Source organism: Melitaea cinxia, chromosome 4 (assembly GCF_905220565.1).
Source record: "Melitaea cinxia chromosome 4, ilMelCinx1.1, whole genome shotgun sequence".
Taxonomy (NCBI): Eukaryota; Metazoa; Arthropoda; class Insecta; order Lepidoptera; family Nymphalidae; genus Melitaea; species Melitaea cinxia.
Genome location: NC_059397.1, coordinates 11,844,552 through 11,863,070, shown reverse-complemented (window position 1 = coordinate 11,863,070; position 18,519 = coordinate 11,844,552). Strand labels below are relative to the sequence as shown.

At 31.7% G+C, this 18,519-nt stretch overlaps 1 protein-coding gene across 1 annotated transcript; it reads left to right on the top strand.

Annotated features, from left to right (window-relative positions):
- Positions 1–5,857: 5,857 nt before the first annotated feature.
- LOC123669894 (delta-sarcoglycan-like) lies at positions 5,858–8,151 on the top strand. Its single transcript, XM_045603413.1, has 5 exons — positions 5,858–6,102; positions 6,616–6,805; positions 7,155–7,347; positions 7,561–7,684; positions 7,841–8,151. Exons 1-5 carry the CDS (start codon positions 5,872–5,874, stop codon positions 8,027–8,029), a joined length of 927 nt encoding a protein of 308 aa, XP_045459369.1. The 5' UTR covers positions 5,858–5,871; the 3' UTR covers positions 8,030–8,151.
- The last annotated feature ends 10,368 nt before the right edge of the window (positions 8,152–18,519 follow it).

Sequence of the window (18,519 nt, the reverse complement as noted above, 5' to 3'; positions counted from 1 at the left end):
GCGTCCTTGCCTCAACACTGATTTTAACCTACCTACCTAACTACTACCTAAGTTTATACCATTCGACTAGGCCAAAATAACTTCGAGAAGTAAACCTTCAGAAGGATTCGATTGGGTTTGTACTTCATCGATTTTTCACTTCCAAGATTCCACCATGCTTAAAGACAAAAGGCTTCGAGCAGCGCGTCCTGCCTGTTTTAACATACGGCGCCGAGACGTGGACAATGACGAAGGTACTATTCCATAAATGTAAAGTTGATCAACGTGCAATAGAATGAGCTATGCTTGTTGTCTCTCTCAGAGATAGAATTAGAAATGAGATTATCCACAAGAGAACAAAAGTAGCCTATATAGCCCAAATAATTAGCAAGTTGAAATGGCAGTAGACTGGTCGCCTATATCGCAGGATTGATGGCCGTTGGGTCCTGGAGTGGAGACCACTTGTTGGCAAACGCAGTGTGGGACGTCCTCCAGCCTGCTTGACCGACGATCTACCTAACATTGCCGGTGGAGGCTGAATAAGGATTGATGATGAAAACTTGGTGAGACCTAATAAAACCACTCATTAAAGTTATTTTATTTTATTCTATCGAGTGTGTGAGTTAATTTGATTGGTAAATCCAAATCACTTCTACTATAATTTTTTTTATGCAATCATAGAAGAAAGTACAGAAAATAATACGTTAATTGGAATTTTATTCAAATTTTAACGTTGAAATTAATTACTTGTTAATGATAAACTTTTTATGCGTTTAAAAAATTTATTTATTACACGAAGTTCGCTCTACCTATAATTTTGCTCGAGTATTCAGTATGCAATAACAATAAAATTCCTGTTTCCTGTGTGCTCTATAAAAGATTAACAACCTTTAAAAATGTATTTGCTATAAATCGCAATCACTTCATTTATATTTAAAAAAAGTCGTCAGCGTATAATAAATAGATATATGCAAAACACTCTGTTGTAACGTACAAGCTCGGAATAACCACATTATTCATTCATAAAGACGACGCAAGAGCGATTCTGTGTTGCGGCGATATTAGTTTGTTTGTGCTGTCTGTCAACCGACAAATAATAAATAATATAAACTAGTTTCACAGTTCACAGTGATTACCTTATAAGTGGGGTTTATTACTAAAATGTGGCATATTGATGATATTCATATAGACTCTTATCGACTCAATTTACTGTATATTCTGAAATATTTTAATTAAAGCATCAAATACTACATATTTAATAGACTCATGCATTAGAAATAATTAATTCACAAAATCTAAAATAAAATAGAAATCTAAATTAAAATTTTATATTATAAAATATACGCCTCAAAATACATTATACAAGATGTAGGAGAAAATTTAACTTTAGTGTAGATGAAATATTTGCAACGTACAGTTTATACCTTTTATTTAAAACGAGACGACAGGGCAGGTCAACAATGACAGTGATATGATATATGATTTACAAACGAAGTTGGAACTTTTGTTTTCCCTTCTACTTTCGAAGTGTAATTTTAAGCCCTTACGATTATAAAGTACCTACAGCAATACACTTATTTTTTTTAAACAAATAAAGCTTGCACACATTAAAGTACTAAATGTTATGTAGTAAAACGTAAAAAATAATAAATCAAGATGATCGTAAATTTAAATTAACTTCAACTTCATCAGGAACGTTTATATTATTAATCAAATTACGCGAAGGTGTCAGATAATGATAACGTTAACTGGAATTCATAATAAAGTGGGGCTCAGCTGTATCTGGAGCACATCCGAGTTATGTCCCGCGCGAGACAGGCGCTTATTAAAAATGCAGAACTTCACGAGGCAGATTCGGCATCGGCGTCTCTCGCGCACGCTGTTTTCAGTTCAGTCGTAAACTTTGAACCGCGTGGTCAACTGGACCGATCTCGATTATAAAAACTATAACTATTAATCGTTGTGTCATATGTGTTGTGCAATTTGTTTGACATTTAAAGTTATAGTGCCTGAATATATTTTTTTTTATATAACAACGATTTTATGCTTCTATAAAACATTCAACACTAAAAATACACATCATGTCGGAGTTCCTATATATAAATGGCAATGAAGCTATAATTAACTGTAATACATCTCGCTTTTTCGAATGAATTTCAATGAAAATGGGACACAGCCAATTTACCTACTTTCATTTGCACTGTTAACGTGGCTTGGAATCACTTTATTTTTAAACATCGGCGTCAGATCGATCGAAGCGCGGAAATTGGTATTTTGTTTAGGTGGAAAGCACGGCGATACCCGCTGTGGTTCTATTTTCGCACTATAACGTGTATCACAAGGGCCAAGAGCGTGGCGCCGAGGGTGCCGCGCGCGAGAGTCGCTCGGGCCACTTTACCGCCTGATATTATATTCTGGAGCACGCCCGCCTTGCCTCGCTTCGCGCCAGATATTTCGAGTGTTGCTTCTAGCACCTATGAATTTATCTAGTCTCAGTCACATCACTCGCCCGGTGCAGCCGCCTGCATCGTTAACAATCGCTGTCAATATCCTATTTACAAAGCGTGAACGCAAATTTATTCCTTCACTTATCGACACTATCGTTTAAACGGGTGTTTTTTTTTCGATATAACTTGAAAATAAAGCATACATTTTCATTTAAAATTAAAAAATCTTTTATCCAAATTTATATAAGCAATGTTCATCAAAATTTTGTGGTAACATATGTGTTAAAACAATTGAATATAAAACAGGCATAATTTATTGGTTCATTTGATCAACAGAACTCATCTATGGCTATATTCACTTTTAAGTACTTGCCATTGTATTGAGGTGAAAAGCTTCGACAACAAAGGCGATAGACCTCGCAGCGACTACCATATAGGTAACGTGCCTAGATACATTTATGAATTAAATATACGTGAACTTTTAAGGACGAACATATTATCATTCCACTACATGCACCATTATATTAAAAAGACATACTGACAAATTATACCAACAGAAAATAAACTGATTATTTACATATGAACAACGTCAAATATTAATAACAATATTAAACACTGGAATAAAGTTAAACACTGCAAAACTATATTTCAATATAAAATGCATTTCTTCTTAAACCACTTGTCAACTAAAATAACAACCTAAAATGAAAATAGCATCAGACAGGCAGTTTCACAAGTGCATTTCGCGGTTTGAATAGATTGACTACTATCCATAGCATACCGTTCATATAAATGCAGTTATTGTTTGCTATTATTACATCACCAAAAATATATCTCTGTACCTATGCACTTCTGTTTTGAAAAATAACGTAATTAATTATTCAATACCCATTTCTAGTTGACTTTTATTTATAATCTTTTAATAACCTTTGGATGACATAAATATGTATGAATTGTTTATATTTATATATGAGTATATGTGTATATGTGAATGTATGTAAGTGTGTAAGCATATGTATGTATGTATATATGTATGTATGATTTTATAATCTATTGTGATGAATTCTAATTTCTATAACAATTATTTGTACAGTTCCTAACCGCTTTTCTATGCGCTGTCCTATACCCAAAGGTTCTCTGGAAGAAATCGCTCTTTTAGCGATAAGACCGCCTTTGTACATCTTCCTCTAATTACTTACTTTTGTTTGTATCTTTTAATGGCGTGCAATAAAGAATACTATTATTATTATTATTAATCTGTATTGCGTTTATTAATGCGTTGCGTTTATTAATATCTTACTGCGAAATAATCATTTTATTGATGCATGAATTCATGTTTGTTACTCTTTCATTGTAAAAAATTCTGAATCGATTGCAATTAATTCCAGAATAACACCTAGGCCACTTTTCATCTCCGCATAAACACGAGACCCAGAATCGCAAGTATAAAATTGCAAAGTACATTGATAGGTTTTAAATTTTAGTTTACCTAATCAAAACAGTTTTAAGTGTATGAGTACCACAGACCATTGCAGCAAATTAACAATGCTGCATTAAATATTATTTTATCGGTTTATGCGAAAAAAATATATTTTGTTATTTGTGTTTTGTTTTATAAATATAATCTTCAAAGTATATCAGTTTTTGAATGTTGATTACTATAACTTTCTAAGCCTTCTTTGTACATATAATATTACTTTTTAAAACTACTATTTTAAAGGATATAAATGATTGACAAACAGTCAGTCACCCTCCACCTTAAACATGCAATAATTACAAGCAAATGGAATCAATTAACTTAATATAGACCATTTTCTTCACAAATAATACCCATATAATAGTACATATTAGTCACCGCATCTTGAAAACATAATATACAATATATGGACATACACATCTAATACCTTTCGCTCGCGACTTCGCCTGCATTACGTGGTTTTGACTGAACGGCTTGTAACTGACCACGTAGCACTCTCCTGGTGTAAGAAATTTTGAAATCGGTCCCGTAGTTTTTAAGTTTATCCAAACGAACAAACAGATAAAAATCAATTATTATTTACTATTAAATATTTTTTATATGTAGATAAATAAATAACCAGTCAATTGTGGAAATTTAATCAACGCACAATACATATTCGTATGAAATTTAAAACTTTGAAATTCGTAAAAATTTTAAACTTTGAAATAAACTTGTCCTTGTTACTATCTACCAAATAAAGCACCCACATAGTCTTTTTAAATCGGCTCTATTGCAAGTATCAAATATGAATTACTCCCTGTGACAACTGAATATATAGGCCAACTTTTTTTACGCCACAATGTTGAAATAGTAAATACACGTTGTTATTTTACTTTTGGTGTTAGTTGACTTTCTAGCAGAATTTTAATAAGACTCTATTACAAAATAAACTGTGCTTTTAAATGCGAGGTAAAGAAAATTTTCCTAACAGCTACAATATTATTAACGCTACTCAGACCGTTTAAGAAGCGTTTTTGGAAAGGCCTGTGTTACAGGTATTCATTAGTCGCTGTTCGTTTGCTGCGGTGCTCATTAGCAGTACACTGGTCTCAGTTTTGCACAATTGTTTTATTTTTCGTTGTCATCTAGCTTACTTGAGGTATGTGAATTTAAAACAATAAATAACTGAAATAATATATTCTAAATGTATATAATTAAATTATTTTTTTAGAACAAATATTCATAAGCCTTAAATAACAATTTAAACTTAGAATGGAAAAGTTAAACATTTTAAAAGAATATAAGATATATAACGGATCTCGGTAATCACTATTAATCGCGTTTGAAAAAAATTTCAGTTAGAAAACTTTAAACATATTAATAATAAACATACTGTTTGTACAAAAAGTTAGTACAAAAATATAACTTTAAAAATAGACAAAGAAATTAATACGAACAATAAAGATACCTTGTGCTTAACTTTAATATACTCATCTAGCTTTATGTTCCGGTAACCATGCGATAAACTTTATAAGTATATTATGGTTAAGAGCGTGAAAGCAAATTTATGATTTTTTTTTTAATTCCTTCCTTACAAGTTTTATGCGTTATAAAATAAGTACATATTAGATAGACTATCAATATAAATTGTTAAATCTTGGTGAAGATCTCTTTCACATTATTCAAACCATCGGCATCGACTATAACTGCTCACGTACCGACATCGGCCTCGAGCATTGGTTTTACATGAATTGCAATTTCGGAGTACACAGCACATATAGAATAAAAAACTGTTTTTCAAAAAATGCATCTGTGAAGTTTAAACATAAAAAGTTCTTTAATTATTGTTATACCGTAATTCGGGTATATTTGTAGGCCACATTGATGACTACAATGTTAGTATAAGATTTTGTTTTACTGTATTTTGATGTATGTTATTGTTTTGTTACAGCTTGGTATACAGAATATATATTAGATATATAAAAAATGGGTGAAAGTGAAGGGATACATGGGTGGGGATGCACCCCCACCGGTGATCCTCCACCTGCAGCGGTAGCCTCAAACTCAACAAATTCAAAAGTTGGGTGCCTGCCAACATGGGTCACTAGGGGTTGGAGACGAAATGCCTTGTACGCAATCATAATATTTTTAATGGTATTAGTGTTTTTAAATATAGCATTAACGCTATGGATTATAAGTTCGTTAAAAATGACTGCGGTAAGTATTATAAGTTAAATTTAAGTAATAACGACTTTAACACAAAAATGTTACTAATTTTAATATTTAAATGTTTTGTATTTATAGCCGTTCTGGTGTAGTGGTACGAGTGGTCACCTAAAACAACGACGGTTTGCGGGTTCGATTCCCGCTCGTGATGGACATTTTTAACTGTACAAATTCTTTCCGGTTTGGATATCTGTCCTTATGGTTCCCCCCATCGTGCCTCGGAGAGCACGTTAAGCCATCGGTCCCGGTTATTATCATAAATACCTACGTAGCGATTGTTACTCAAAGTAATCAATCATATCATCACATATCCGCCAACCCTCAGCGTAGCAGCGTGGTGGATTAAACTTCAATACTTCTCCTACATGGGAAAAGAGGCCTATGCCCAGCAGTGGGATGTTACAGGCTGAATCGTGATCATTTTGTACTAGAGGTTAAGTCATGATATTATCTACTTCTCATATACATAATATATTATTGTCTAATTATTAATCATTGTTATAGAAAGGCATAGGCCCCATAACAATAGTAAAGGATGGCATTCGTCTAGATGGGCAAGCGTGGATAGTAGACAACCTCGTGGCGTCAACAATATCGTCGCAACCCGGTCAACCTATTACTTTACACTCGCCTCGCAATTTCACCATCCTTGTCTCAGAGCCCGACCAAGAGGAACATGCTAAATTTATTATAAGTCAGTATAAGTACAATTAGTAAAAGTTCAGTAACACAGGAACAGTTCAAAGCACTTTCATTTCTTCTCTTTTCAAAGCTATGATTTTCAAATAAAATTGACGTAATAAATACGCATTTAGCGATTACATGAGAAAACTAGATTTTTTTTAATGCGTTATACTCAGTATTTATTGATTTAAAAGTTTCCACATTTTTTTATAAAGAAAGTTATTCTCAACAAAATAATTATGCTGAATTATAATTGTAACATAAAAGTAGTTACCTATAACTTTTACTGGGTCACAAAAAGCTATAAACGTATGTATTAGATATTACAACAATTGCACTGCTTTGTTAAACATCAACAGAAAGAGACGGTATAGAGTGCGATGGAAAGGTTTTCGATATTCGTGATAGCAAGGGTGGCAACGTTTTCTACGCGTCTCGAGAAGAGGTACGGTTATCTACGGAAACACTATTAGTGGAAGGCCCAGGCGGCCTAGCCGTGCGGAGTGCCGTCCAAACGCCACTGATACAGGCGCCGCCAGGATCCGATTTACAGTAAGTTTTTATGAGTATAGTTAAATATCACGACGTGACGTTTTTAGTCAAAAAAATTAACTATATCAGTATGCATACTTAAGTGATTTATTAATTGTCCTATTTACCTGTACGTCATCATCTATATTATGATAATCGTTCTAGTAAGTATAGTGTTCTTCCTTACCCAGGGATAACCATTCCTTATTTAATAATCCTATTTTATATTTATAGGCTAGAATCCTTGACGAGACGACTAGATATGAGGGCTCCGCAATCCATATACCTTGAAAGTAGAGCAGGTAGCATTGACATAACTTCGCACAGCAACATCAAACTAGACTCAGTCGTGGGAGCTGTAAGTAAAGTAAAAAAAATTAAATCTCATTACTTAAAAATTGTTCTTGTCTGAATCTACATTTTGAACGTCTAATGTTTAATGTTATTTCATGTGTAGTATTAAAATACACGTTTAGTTGCTAAATAAAATTAGTATGTAATTTATTTCTTACAGATTAAAATTGATGCACCAAATATTATAATTGGTAATTTGAAGGAGGCACAAGCAACTGAAAAGTCACAGAAAAATTTAAGAGGGATAAAATTTTACCAGCTCTGTGCCTGCACGTCTGGTAAGCTGTTTCTAGCTGCTTCAGATGGTACATGTGCGGTGCAAGACAATGACGTAGAATTGTGTCGATGATTATAAAAAGTATACATTTATACTGATATTTCAGTATTTACAAAAATGGGCACGGACGAAACTGCACAGCTCTCTAATATTTTAATAAACAGCGGAAACTAAAAGTTGTTAGGAGAAAGACTAGAACCTACTAAAACGAATCTCTTAAATTATTCATAAGATAGGAGGAAAATTGGGCACACAACAAATAAATTTTAATATATAAATTTATTTATAGTATTTGTTAGGTAACAAATATTTATACAGTCTTTTGATTCAAAAATAAAATTTATATAAGAGTTAAAAGTTATCAGCGTAATTAATATACACACAAAAGTAAAATATTTTGATGATCAGCACAATGCACTATTGACATTTTATCCTAGATTACAATCTTCGTCCAAGAAATCAATTACATATAAGTATTGTAAATCATGATTAATAAAAACAAAATTAAAATAATGCATTCTGAGATGAAATAAAATATAGAAAATATATTTAAAGCAGTCCTTTTATTTCTTTACAGTCTTCAACAAATCTTAATGTTAATGTAACTTGAGCAAATATTTAGTTACATAGATCTGAAACAAATTTAATTCATTAATAAAGTTGCACAACATAATATTTTAATTTATTATATCTTAAATTTAAGTCGCAATTATTTTTAAAATAATCCAAACCAAACATTCATTGTTCAAGAATTCTTCAAAGAACTTTTGAATCGTCATTTTACAAATTATAATTACAAAAAAAAAGTGTTTAATACATTCAATAAAGTGTTAAGCTACCACCAGAATGAAATACTACCTGAATGTAAATTCTGCAAAGGAATTCTCCTTACGACAAGATACTCAGTAGTTACTGTTCATCAAAGAAACTTTCAATCATTACAAATTAAATCATGTCTTGCATAAAATACAGCGCCCACACATTTTTATCACTAATATAATATTTCTATTAACAATAGGCTTGTTACAACTGAAAATAATTTAAAGGCATTTTTATCCATATTTTCTTGTTCATCGTCGCTGGTACATCCCATGCGTAATCAATCTTAGCGGTTAGTCGCGTAACGTCAGCGGGCGGCTGTGCAACCGCTACTTGCCTCTACCCCAGTAATTACTACCTACGACCACCCTAATTGCAACCACAACGGGCTTTTTTAAACCATTTCCAACGAGGAAAAACATTAGGATTCATTTCTAAGGTTTTAATTGTTAATGATATATTAAAAATGCACAGTACTTTCAAAAATATGTATATTCGTTCATTTAATATCATTCAGATAATAAAATTTTATAAAACTTTACTTTGTTTACAAAATTAAATCAATATATATTGAGGATTCATTGTTACCAAGTATTACTATGTATTAAAAAAAGCAATAAATACTTATTTATTACTTTGACTAAGTTTTCAAACTTAATTTCAATCATTTGTAACTAAAATTTATTTACAGATCAAAATATATAATATAAGTTACCACGTTGACCTTTGGACAGATACAATCGACTAATTTCAATATCGTATAGCGTTGTCTCTGACCCACATCTACATAATGGACTATCAGTATTTCGTAGGATAGATCTAAATAGTCTAAGATCTCAACCACTCCAGACTTTTCTTATTTTTTGACGGACAAAATGTATACGATAAACGTAATATATTAGTCGTAGTATGTATTACGTACGATGAAATGATATTAACTTGTTTATTTTACATTACTTATTATATTAATAGAATATTGTAAAAAAATATAAAATTAATACTGCCAGACATCCTTTTGTCGGCAATATTTATTACCAGACACTCATTAGATTAATATATATATTAATCTTTTAAATCCGTACAAAATATTTTAGCAAACTTTTATACAATTATATTGTAAATATTTTGCCAAATTTGAAAACAAGGACGCCATCCTTATTTTCTGATTGTCTAGGGTCTTCAAAAGTGTAAAACTGTAAAACATCTTAATGTTTATAATAGTTACATAATATAGGTACCTACAAAATATCGACGATACCAGCATACAAATTTAGATTCGCAATTTTGAAATGTATGAATGTCTTAAACGTTCAATGATAACAATGACAAAACAAGCTACGCCGTGTGCCTTCGTTGATGTTTATGACAACAACTTCGGAATTGCAGCGTGAAGAATTATAATATAGCCTAAATTTATATATATAAATATAGCCTAATAATAATATAGCCAAATAATAATTGAATATAGCATATCAATTCCCTCGATAAAAATATTTGAACGCATAACATTTTTTAATAAAACGACTGAACGAACAAACAAACTCTACCGATTTTTTATATTAGTGTAAATAGTGTAATAGGAAACACATACAATAAGAATTTTATTTCTTGCTTCGTTTTTCCCCTCACATGAAAGAAACTGTGAACATTTATTTCAGCTTACTTTTTTAGTAACGACTCTATAAACAAAAACAATCAACTCTCAAATATTTGAACACTCTGATTCGTGTTTTACGAATGATTGTTTTTCGTTTTTACTTATAACAAATAGCAATATGAAACATATTTATAATACTTATATATAATATATTTTTTGTAACATTTGTCTTCGAAATACCATATCAATGACATAAAAACTAAATAAGTAACTCTTACTGGTACTTCTCTTACTGGTATACGACGTAGCAACAGTGAAACCCCACCTATCACATCTTATCGAGGTTTGGGGGAGTTCTGCTGAAACCAAAATAAATCAACTTCAAGTTTTACAAAATAAATTAATCAAATTGCTTTTGAAGTAAAACTTCTTTACGCACGCTTGACTCGGGGAGTAAGCCGGTGAATGCGTGACGAGAGCGTCACGAAAAGTGCGATCGGGCGAGGCGAACGGAAGTTGAAAGGAAGATATAAGCTAGTAAAGATAGAAAGAGAGAGAGTAAAATTATTACCTAAGTACCGTAAGTAAAATTATTACCTAACGCCTACTGAAAATATACAATGAAACAAAAATAATGCATATAAAAACCTTTACTTATACAACGTTTTTGCAATTATATCCGTAAAACACTCAATACGTATATTAAGAAGCAATCTTAGCACTCGTCGAGCTAGTTTTCGCGTTCTACCCAAGATTCGGACAAAATACGGTAAAACAATGATTACTTTTGAAGGTGCAAAAATTTATAACCAACTAGAAAAAATGTAAACTCAATTAACGTATTTTAAAAGGAACTTGCTACATTTTCGATAATAAGGTACTAAAATGTACATTTTCGATAATAAGGTACTAAAATTAAAATAATACCTTAAATTAGTCTTTCTTTTATTTAAAACAAAAGTTATTAAAAGAAGAGAATTATTAGTCACAAGAATCCAAAGAAAAGACCTCAAACAACGACGTCAACTTGTTTGCCTCGACTACACATTAAACATAGAAATATCTAAAGAAATATCAGAAAGAACATTAGTCAATTTGCATATTTTTTAAAGCTTTTATTTAACTTGCAGTGTATGAAAATATGTATGTATGTTTCTTGGGTTGGAATCTTTAATCTTTAGTAATTAAGTTCAATAACAGAAATTTCAAGCTATGCGTGAATAGTGAGATGCCAACTTTTGATACTTCTTTATTGAAGTAAAGAAATTTTACTTCAGCCGTGTGGTCTAAAGCACACTCGTTTTTTCCTTACAAGTGCTATGTCGAATTGTGTTTTTAATTGTTGTTATTAAAATGTTCTCATGTACGTGATAATTATGTCTTAATAAGAATAAATGTCTTCAAACCTAAACCAAGAATATTAAAATAGTGTGTTGCTTTGAAACCCTAACATAAAATATAAACTATTTTAAACTTTTTTATCGCCTTTAACTAAAACGAACTTTATCAAACTACTTAACAATAAATGTAATACATGTTTGAATCGCATTTATGTATATCGAATATAAATTGGGAAAAAATCTTTTACGATGCATAATAAGTAGTACAGTAGTTGCATAGTAGTGACAAAATTCTGAATCAATCTAAGAAAAAAAATCAATCTAAGAAAGATAAGGAGCACAAATCATCCGGTTGCTTTAAGTTCAACGACTTGTCCACATTATGTAGATGAAGCCGCAGGTGCTCGTTATGCGAGTCGCCGACGCACCTTGCTAAAACTTTCCCGAACCAAACGACCCTCACTATTTCAGGTGATACTCCATCTGTTGTTTATCTTTTAAGTAAGAAATGTAAAATATCCTACTTCATGTAAGATTATTATCTATACTTTATTGTATTAGTCTTATCTTATAATTCACAAAAACCTAGAGGGAGATTTATACATAAACTAAATTAAATTAATACAACAACACATAAAATATATAATCATAACTATCAACTTAACGCGTGACACTATTTACTTCATATAATTAAAAGCTGTGAATGTTAGAGTCAGTAATATATGAAATCGTAAATACTTACTTGACAAATGGTAACATTTTGTGGTACGCGGATGACAAATATGTCTATTAGAGCCACCTGACTGTAATGCTCTTCTATGTGGAATAATCAGAACAATGTACCTGTAATTAATTACGTACCAAATTATTTATACTATTACGTATTTGTGAGTATTATATCGTTTATCCTAATACATTTCATACATATGTCATTTTTTAAATATGTTATTTATATTTTCCCAATTTCAAAACAATGGGTATTAGTCACAAACTTTTGTACTACAAATGTTACGCATTAACACCTTTTTGCCCTGCTACATTGAAAAAGAAAATCACCATCGTCATCTTTATCTTAAAATTTTTCGTAGGAACATAATGAAAGCGTGCAAAATATAATTTTAATTTCGCTTCCAACCTTTTTTTCTCTCACCTGGCAGCGCTTAATCACAATCACGGCTGGGCGTGATAATCCCGCAGCTCGAGCTATGAATGAAGAGGAAACGACACACGTATTACTTTTTCTTGTTATCTTTATGAAGATTTTTCACACGACCCTTAAATATTACAATGCGATGAAAAGGGTGCTATCATTAATGATAAAAAGTACATCTTTATTTTAATAATCTTTATTTCATATAATTTGCTTCAAAAAAGAATTGTGTCTCATTTTTTCACACCTATATGTCATTACGTATATTCTTACGTATATGTATACTTAACTCTTTTTTGTGATTCGAGAAAATTAAATTGCATGTTTTTATTTATTTATGAATATTGTTATTAAAAGTACAATATAAGTATAATACACCATAGAGTATTGGTACTATTAAAATTGTCTTCATCCAACTAATTTGTATTTAATAGACAAAAGCAGGTGTGGTCGAGACGGACGCTTAAAGTTTCCCGAAAATAATTGCAAATTACCTTTCGTCTTAAGTTTTACAAAATGCCTGTCATTCTTATAAAAGTTTTTTCATTATTTATTATATACAGTCTGACTATGACGTGGGTGATTTGATTGACAAAGATAAACGAATTAGAGGCTCATCTAATTGAGAAAAATACCGTTACTTGTTTCTTTTTTTTACAGAAAAACATTCAATTTGCACATTTATATACCCAAAGATATGCATGAATTTTATATAGATAAAAGTATATAATTGTAGAATTATGTTTTTTTTTTCATATAATTTAAGCGCTCTATAATAATTTTATGAATTCCCAGACTAGCTTAACAAGATGTTTTCTTAGAAAGGTTACAGATTATCACATATCACGCTACTCTTTATAGGAAGCGAGCAGTAACTGTTAATATAAACTAATTTTACAAGTATGTTATTTTAACGCAGGTAAAACTGCAAGAATGTCTAGTAAAGATAGATAAGATATAATAGAAAAAATATATAATAGAAAGTAACTAACTAATGACTAAAAACAAAACATTTTCTTAGAAAAAACTAAAAACGCTACTCGTATACACTCCAAATCATTAGACAGATATTTTATAATCAAAATTACAACGTGTAGAAGCAAGTTTTACCAGAATTGAATAAGAAATGAAATATTTAATAGAAGACTTACATAATATATTGACGATTATTTACGGCAGTAACAATATGATTTATTAAAAGTCGCCTATAGACGTAGAACCGGTAATGTGGAATGTTTCACCTGCAACACTCACGTACTGTAATAACATTTACACAGGGGAAATTCGAACGTCGAACTATTTGCGCATTTGCCCCAAAATGGAATTTCTTTGTGATCTATACAAACGATAAATATTCTATGAACGGAGTGACAAAGACGAAAAAGTAGATATTTTATGCGTACATTAAATATTAAAACTTGTTTGAACATTTTTGCTTTACAACTAACAACACAAGCATGTTTATCGTGTTCGCTTATTTATAATTTGTAAATTTTTAAAATATATTTACCGCAAATTGTCTTTATCTTACGTAAATTTAAATCCGTTTTTCTATATCTATAATATATATAAAAGCGAAAGGTCACTCACTCATCACGAAATCTCCGAAACTATAACACCTACAAACTTGAAATTTGGCAGGTAGGCTCCTTATAAAACGTAGGCATCCGCTAAGAACGGATTTTACGAAACTCGATCCCTAAGGGGGTAAAACGGGGGTTGGAAGTTTGTATGAAAGTCGTATGTTTTTGAAGTAAGAGACTTGACATTTAAAATGTAAGCTCTATAGATGGTGAAAAGGTATCCAAATAATGTATCTTTAAAAATCAACTCCTTTTTGGGGTTAAAACGGGGAATCGTAGGTTGACTCACTGATCACGAAATCTCCGAAACTATAACAGCTGAAAAATTGGAATTTGGCAGGTAGGTTCCTTATAGGGCGTAGACATCTGGTAAGAACGGATTTTACGAAATTCGACCCCTAAGGGGGTAAAGCGGGGTTTGGAAGTTTGTATGAAAGTACTATGTTTTTGAAGTAAAAGACTTGAAATTTAAAATATATGCTCTATAGATAGTGAGTAGGTGTCCAAATAATGTGTCTTTAGAAATTATCTCCTTTTTGGTGTTAAAACGGGGGATGGTAGGTTGGCTCACTCATCATGAAATCTCCGAAACTATAACACCTACAAGCTTAAAATTTGACAGGTAGGCTACTTATAGGGCGTAAACATCTGTTAAGAACGAATTTTACGAAACTCGACCCCTAAGGGGGTAAAACGGGGGTTGGAAGTTTGTATGAAAGTCCTATGTTTTTGAAGTAAGAGACTTGAAATGTAAAATGTGTGCTCTATAGATGATGAGAAGCTGTCCAAATAATGTATCTTTAGAAATCTACTCCCTTTTGGGGTTAAAATGGAGGATGGTAGGTTGACTCACTCATCACGAAATCTACGAAACTACAACACCTACAAACTTGAAATTTGGCAGGTAGGTTCCTTATAAAGTGTCGACATTTATTAAGAAGGGATTTTATGAAACTCGACCTCTAAAGGGAAAAAACGGGGGTTGGAAGTTTATATGAAAGTCCTACGTTTTTGAGTAAGAGACTTGAAATTTAAAATGTATGCTCTATAGATGGTGAGGAGGTGTTCAAATAATGTATCGTAATCTATATATATAAAAGAGAAAGATCACTGACTCATTCATCACGAGAACTCAAAAACCGCTGGGACCATCCAGTGGTTTTTAATCCATCCAGGATGGACAAAGATGAAATTTGGTAGGTAGGTAGATTATAGAAAGTAGACGTACGCTTAGAACGAATTTTGCGATATTCCACCGCTAAGAGGGTTTAATTGGGGATTATAGAAACATAAACAGCAGCGAAACATAAGTTCGCCTTATCAGGCGAACAGCGGCCAGGTTATTTATACTGCAGCCTGAAAATAAAGCTAAAAATGTGGTGTATAAAGAGGTTTTATAAAAATAACTATTAAATTATACTAAATTGTGCCTTTTAAAAAGTCACTCAGTGTGATAACCATTTCAAGTGACTGAAATAAAAAAAAGTTTGCGTTAAACATCTTAATAGTAATGCGTATCTTCATAACCACGCGAACGTAGTCGCGGGCAACAGTTAGTGTATTATAAAACAAAGTCCCCAAAAGCGTATGTGGTCGATTCCCTCAAAATCTACTGAACGGATTTTCATGCGGTTTCACCAATGGAGTGCTTCAAGAGGAAGGTTTACGGAATGACTAAGCCGATTTTGATGAAAGTTTCACTGGAAGTTTGCTGGTAAAACTTTGTGAAACACTGATTTCAACGCGGGCGAAGCCGCGGGCACAGCTAGTACTAATATATAAATAAAAGCAGATGTGACGTACATGTTATAACACATATTATCATTCCATTAAATCGACTACATTTCTTGTTAGAATTTTGTCACGGTCGTGTTACTTTGAACACTTATTGAAACTGGTCTTAAGTGTTGTCCTTTTATGTAGGTACTCCATAAATGTTTGATAGGGCCATCTCGGGAAATCTCTGTCTCCATTCGCAGAGGGTCTACAGTCAAATAAAACGAGAATCTCAAATATTATCCCCTACATTTTCCCTATTCCTTCAATGCGAACTTTTATTTTTATGCCCTTACGTATTCTTATCAGAAGAGGAACACACTCGGAAAGATTCACTGACATACTGATACCACCTAATCCCACCTAATTCTTTACCCGAAAAATGTCTTTTTATTAAACATTTTCCTTTAAACGAATTTATAATTAATAAAAAATATAATGGGCTTTCTCTTTTGATTGCAATGAAATAGTTGTCAAATATTTTTATGATATTAGTATTTATTAAAACAATTCGTAAATGTTTGAAACTCATAAGAGCAGGTTTAAAATCACACGTTATAACTACTTTAGTTTTCTCAGCAAAAACAAAGAATTTATAAACAAGAATAGTATTAACAACCGTGACATATTTCATTCAACGAGTTTCGACCTATCCCGGTAAAATTAAAACAAATTTTTACCACATAAAACAACCATGAACGTATTACTCACCAAGTAACTTAAATGTAAAACAAAAAGTTTTAACTTTTTTTAGTTTTTATTTACTTTCAATATTTTTTTGTCTTTCGTGACTTGTAGAATGTAATCTTACTTTAAAGAGACAAAAGTGTTTTTATTCCAACAAAATATGTTGATTGCTCTAATTTTTATTTATGTCTTAAATTTTCTTTTGCGTTTAAGTGATGTGACATTTAAAATAACAAGTACCTGGGTGACCGAGCTTAGCTCGGTATTTTAGGTAAATCGTGTTTTTTTGAAATCATATTTAAATACGAATTACATATTGATAAAATATGAATAATATTTTCCAATTTTACCAACATAATAAAAAATATGAACTGGTTATCTAAATAAAAAATCATGAGTGCAATTAGAAAAAAAAAGGAAAAAATAATTGATCTCAGACCTGGGTTTGAACCGTGATCTTCTCGGTCTCGGAAATTTACTTCCGTATTCTGACGATATTGTAGCCAATTTTTCACTGCCTCAAAACATGGATAAAACGACATCTTTTAAAAATGAAGCTTGGCTAAATCGATTTATCACCCCCAAAATCCCCTGCATACTAAATTTTATGAAAATTGTTAGAGCCGTTTCCGAGATTCAGATTATATATATACAAGAATCGCTCGTTTTAGATAACGATATTGGAAAAATATTGTACTAATCACTATATATGATACCACCAGCGAGTAACATCGTTCATAATTTTATCGTACGGTTCTAAAGAGTGTACGAGGGACAGTATGTTATTAATGGTAACTCAACTTACCAAAACCTTCATGTGATGCCTAAACATCATATTGAAGGAAATCTCGTTGAAGATATAATAAACATAAAACAATACATTTAGTCATCTGATTTTACCACTTAATTTGTGTCGAAGACGATTAAATAATAAAATGTTTGTTTAGTTTACGCAATTTGTCTCTTCACTTGTATAGCACATGACTGTATCGTTGCGACCGATTACTAAACTTATGGGGTGGTCGTATTAAATTGTAACAAATTTTGTATTTCTGCTATTAACATAATAAAATCAGACGGGTATCTTTACTGCACCCATATAAAATCTGTTTATGCTCGAGTTAAGTTAAATGATAGTTCCAAACCCTTGGCTTATAATTTCGCAGTTGTAAGTTTTGTGAAAAAAAAAACTTAGTACGTAAAGTTACTACACAGTCGGCACCAATTTAAAAAAAAATATTTTAAACTCGTGGTTCGTTAATGATTTGCGTGACGGGGTTTTTATTTTTTGTTATAGTAGGAGATACAAACTATAGACGAACTTCACCCATCTGCTTAGTGATAAAACGGTTCAGCCTGTAATATCCCGCTGCTGGAAATAGGTCTCTGTCCCCATGTAGGAGAAGGATTAGAACTTTATCCACCACACTACTCCAATGCGGATTGACGGATAATGGATGGCGGCAGGTTGCGGGTAATGGATAAAAAATATTTTACATTTATTTTAGTATATTAGAAAAATAATCGTGAAAGCGTTGCCTGGCCAGGCTATATTTATTTATTTTTATTTAAAAAAGCACCTACGAGCTTAAAGAATAAATTTAATAAAT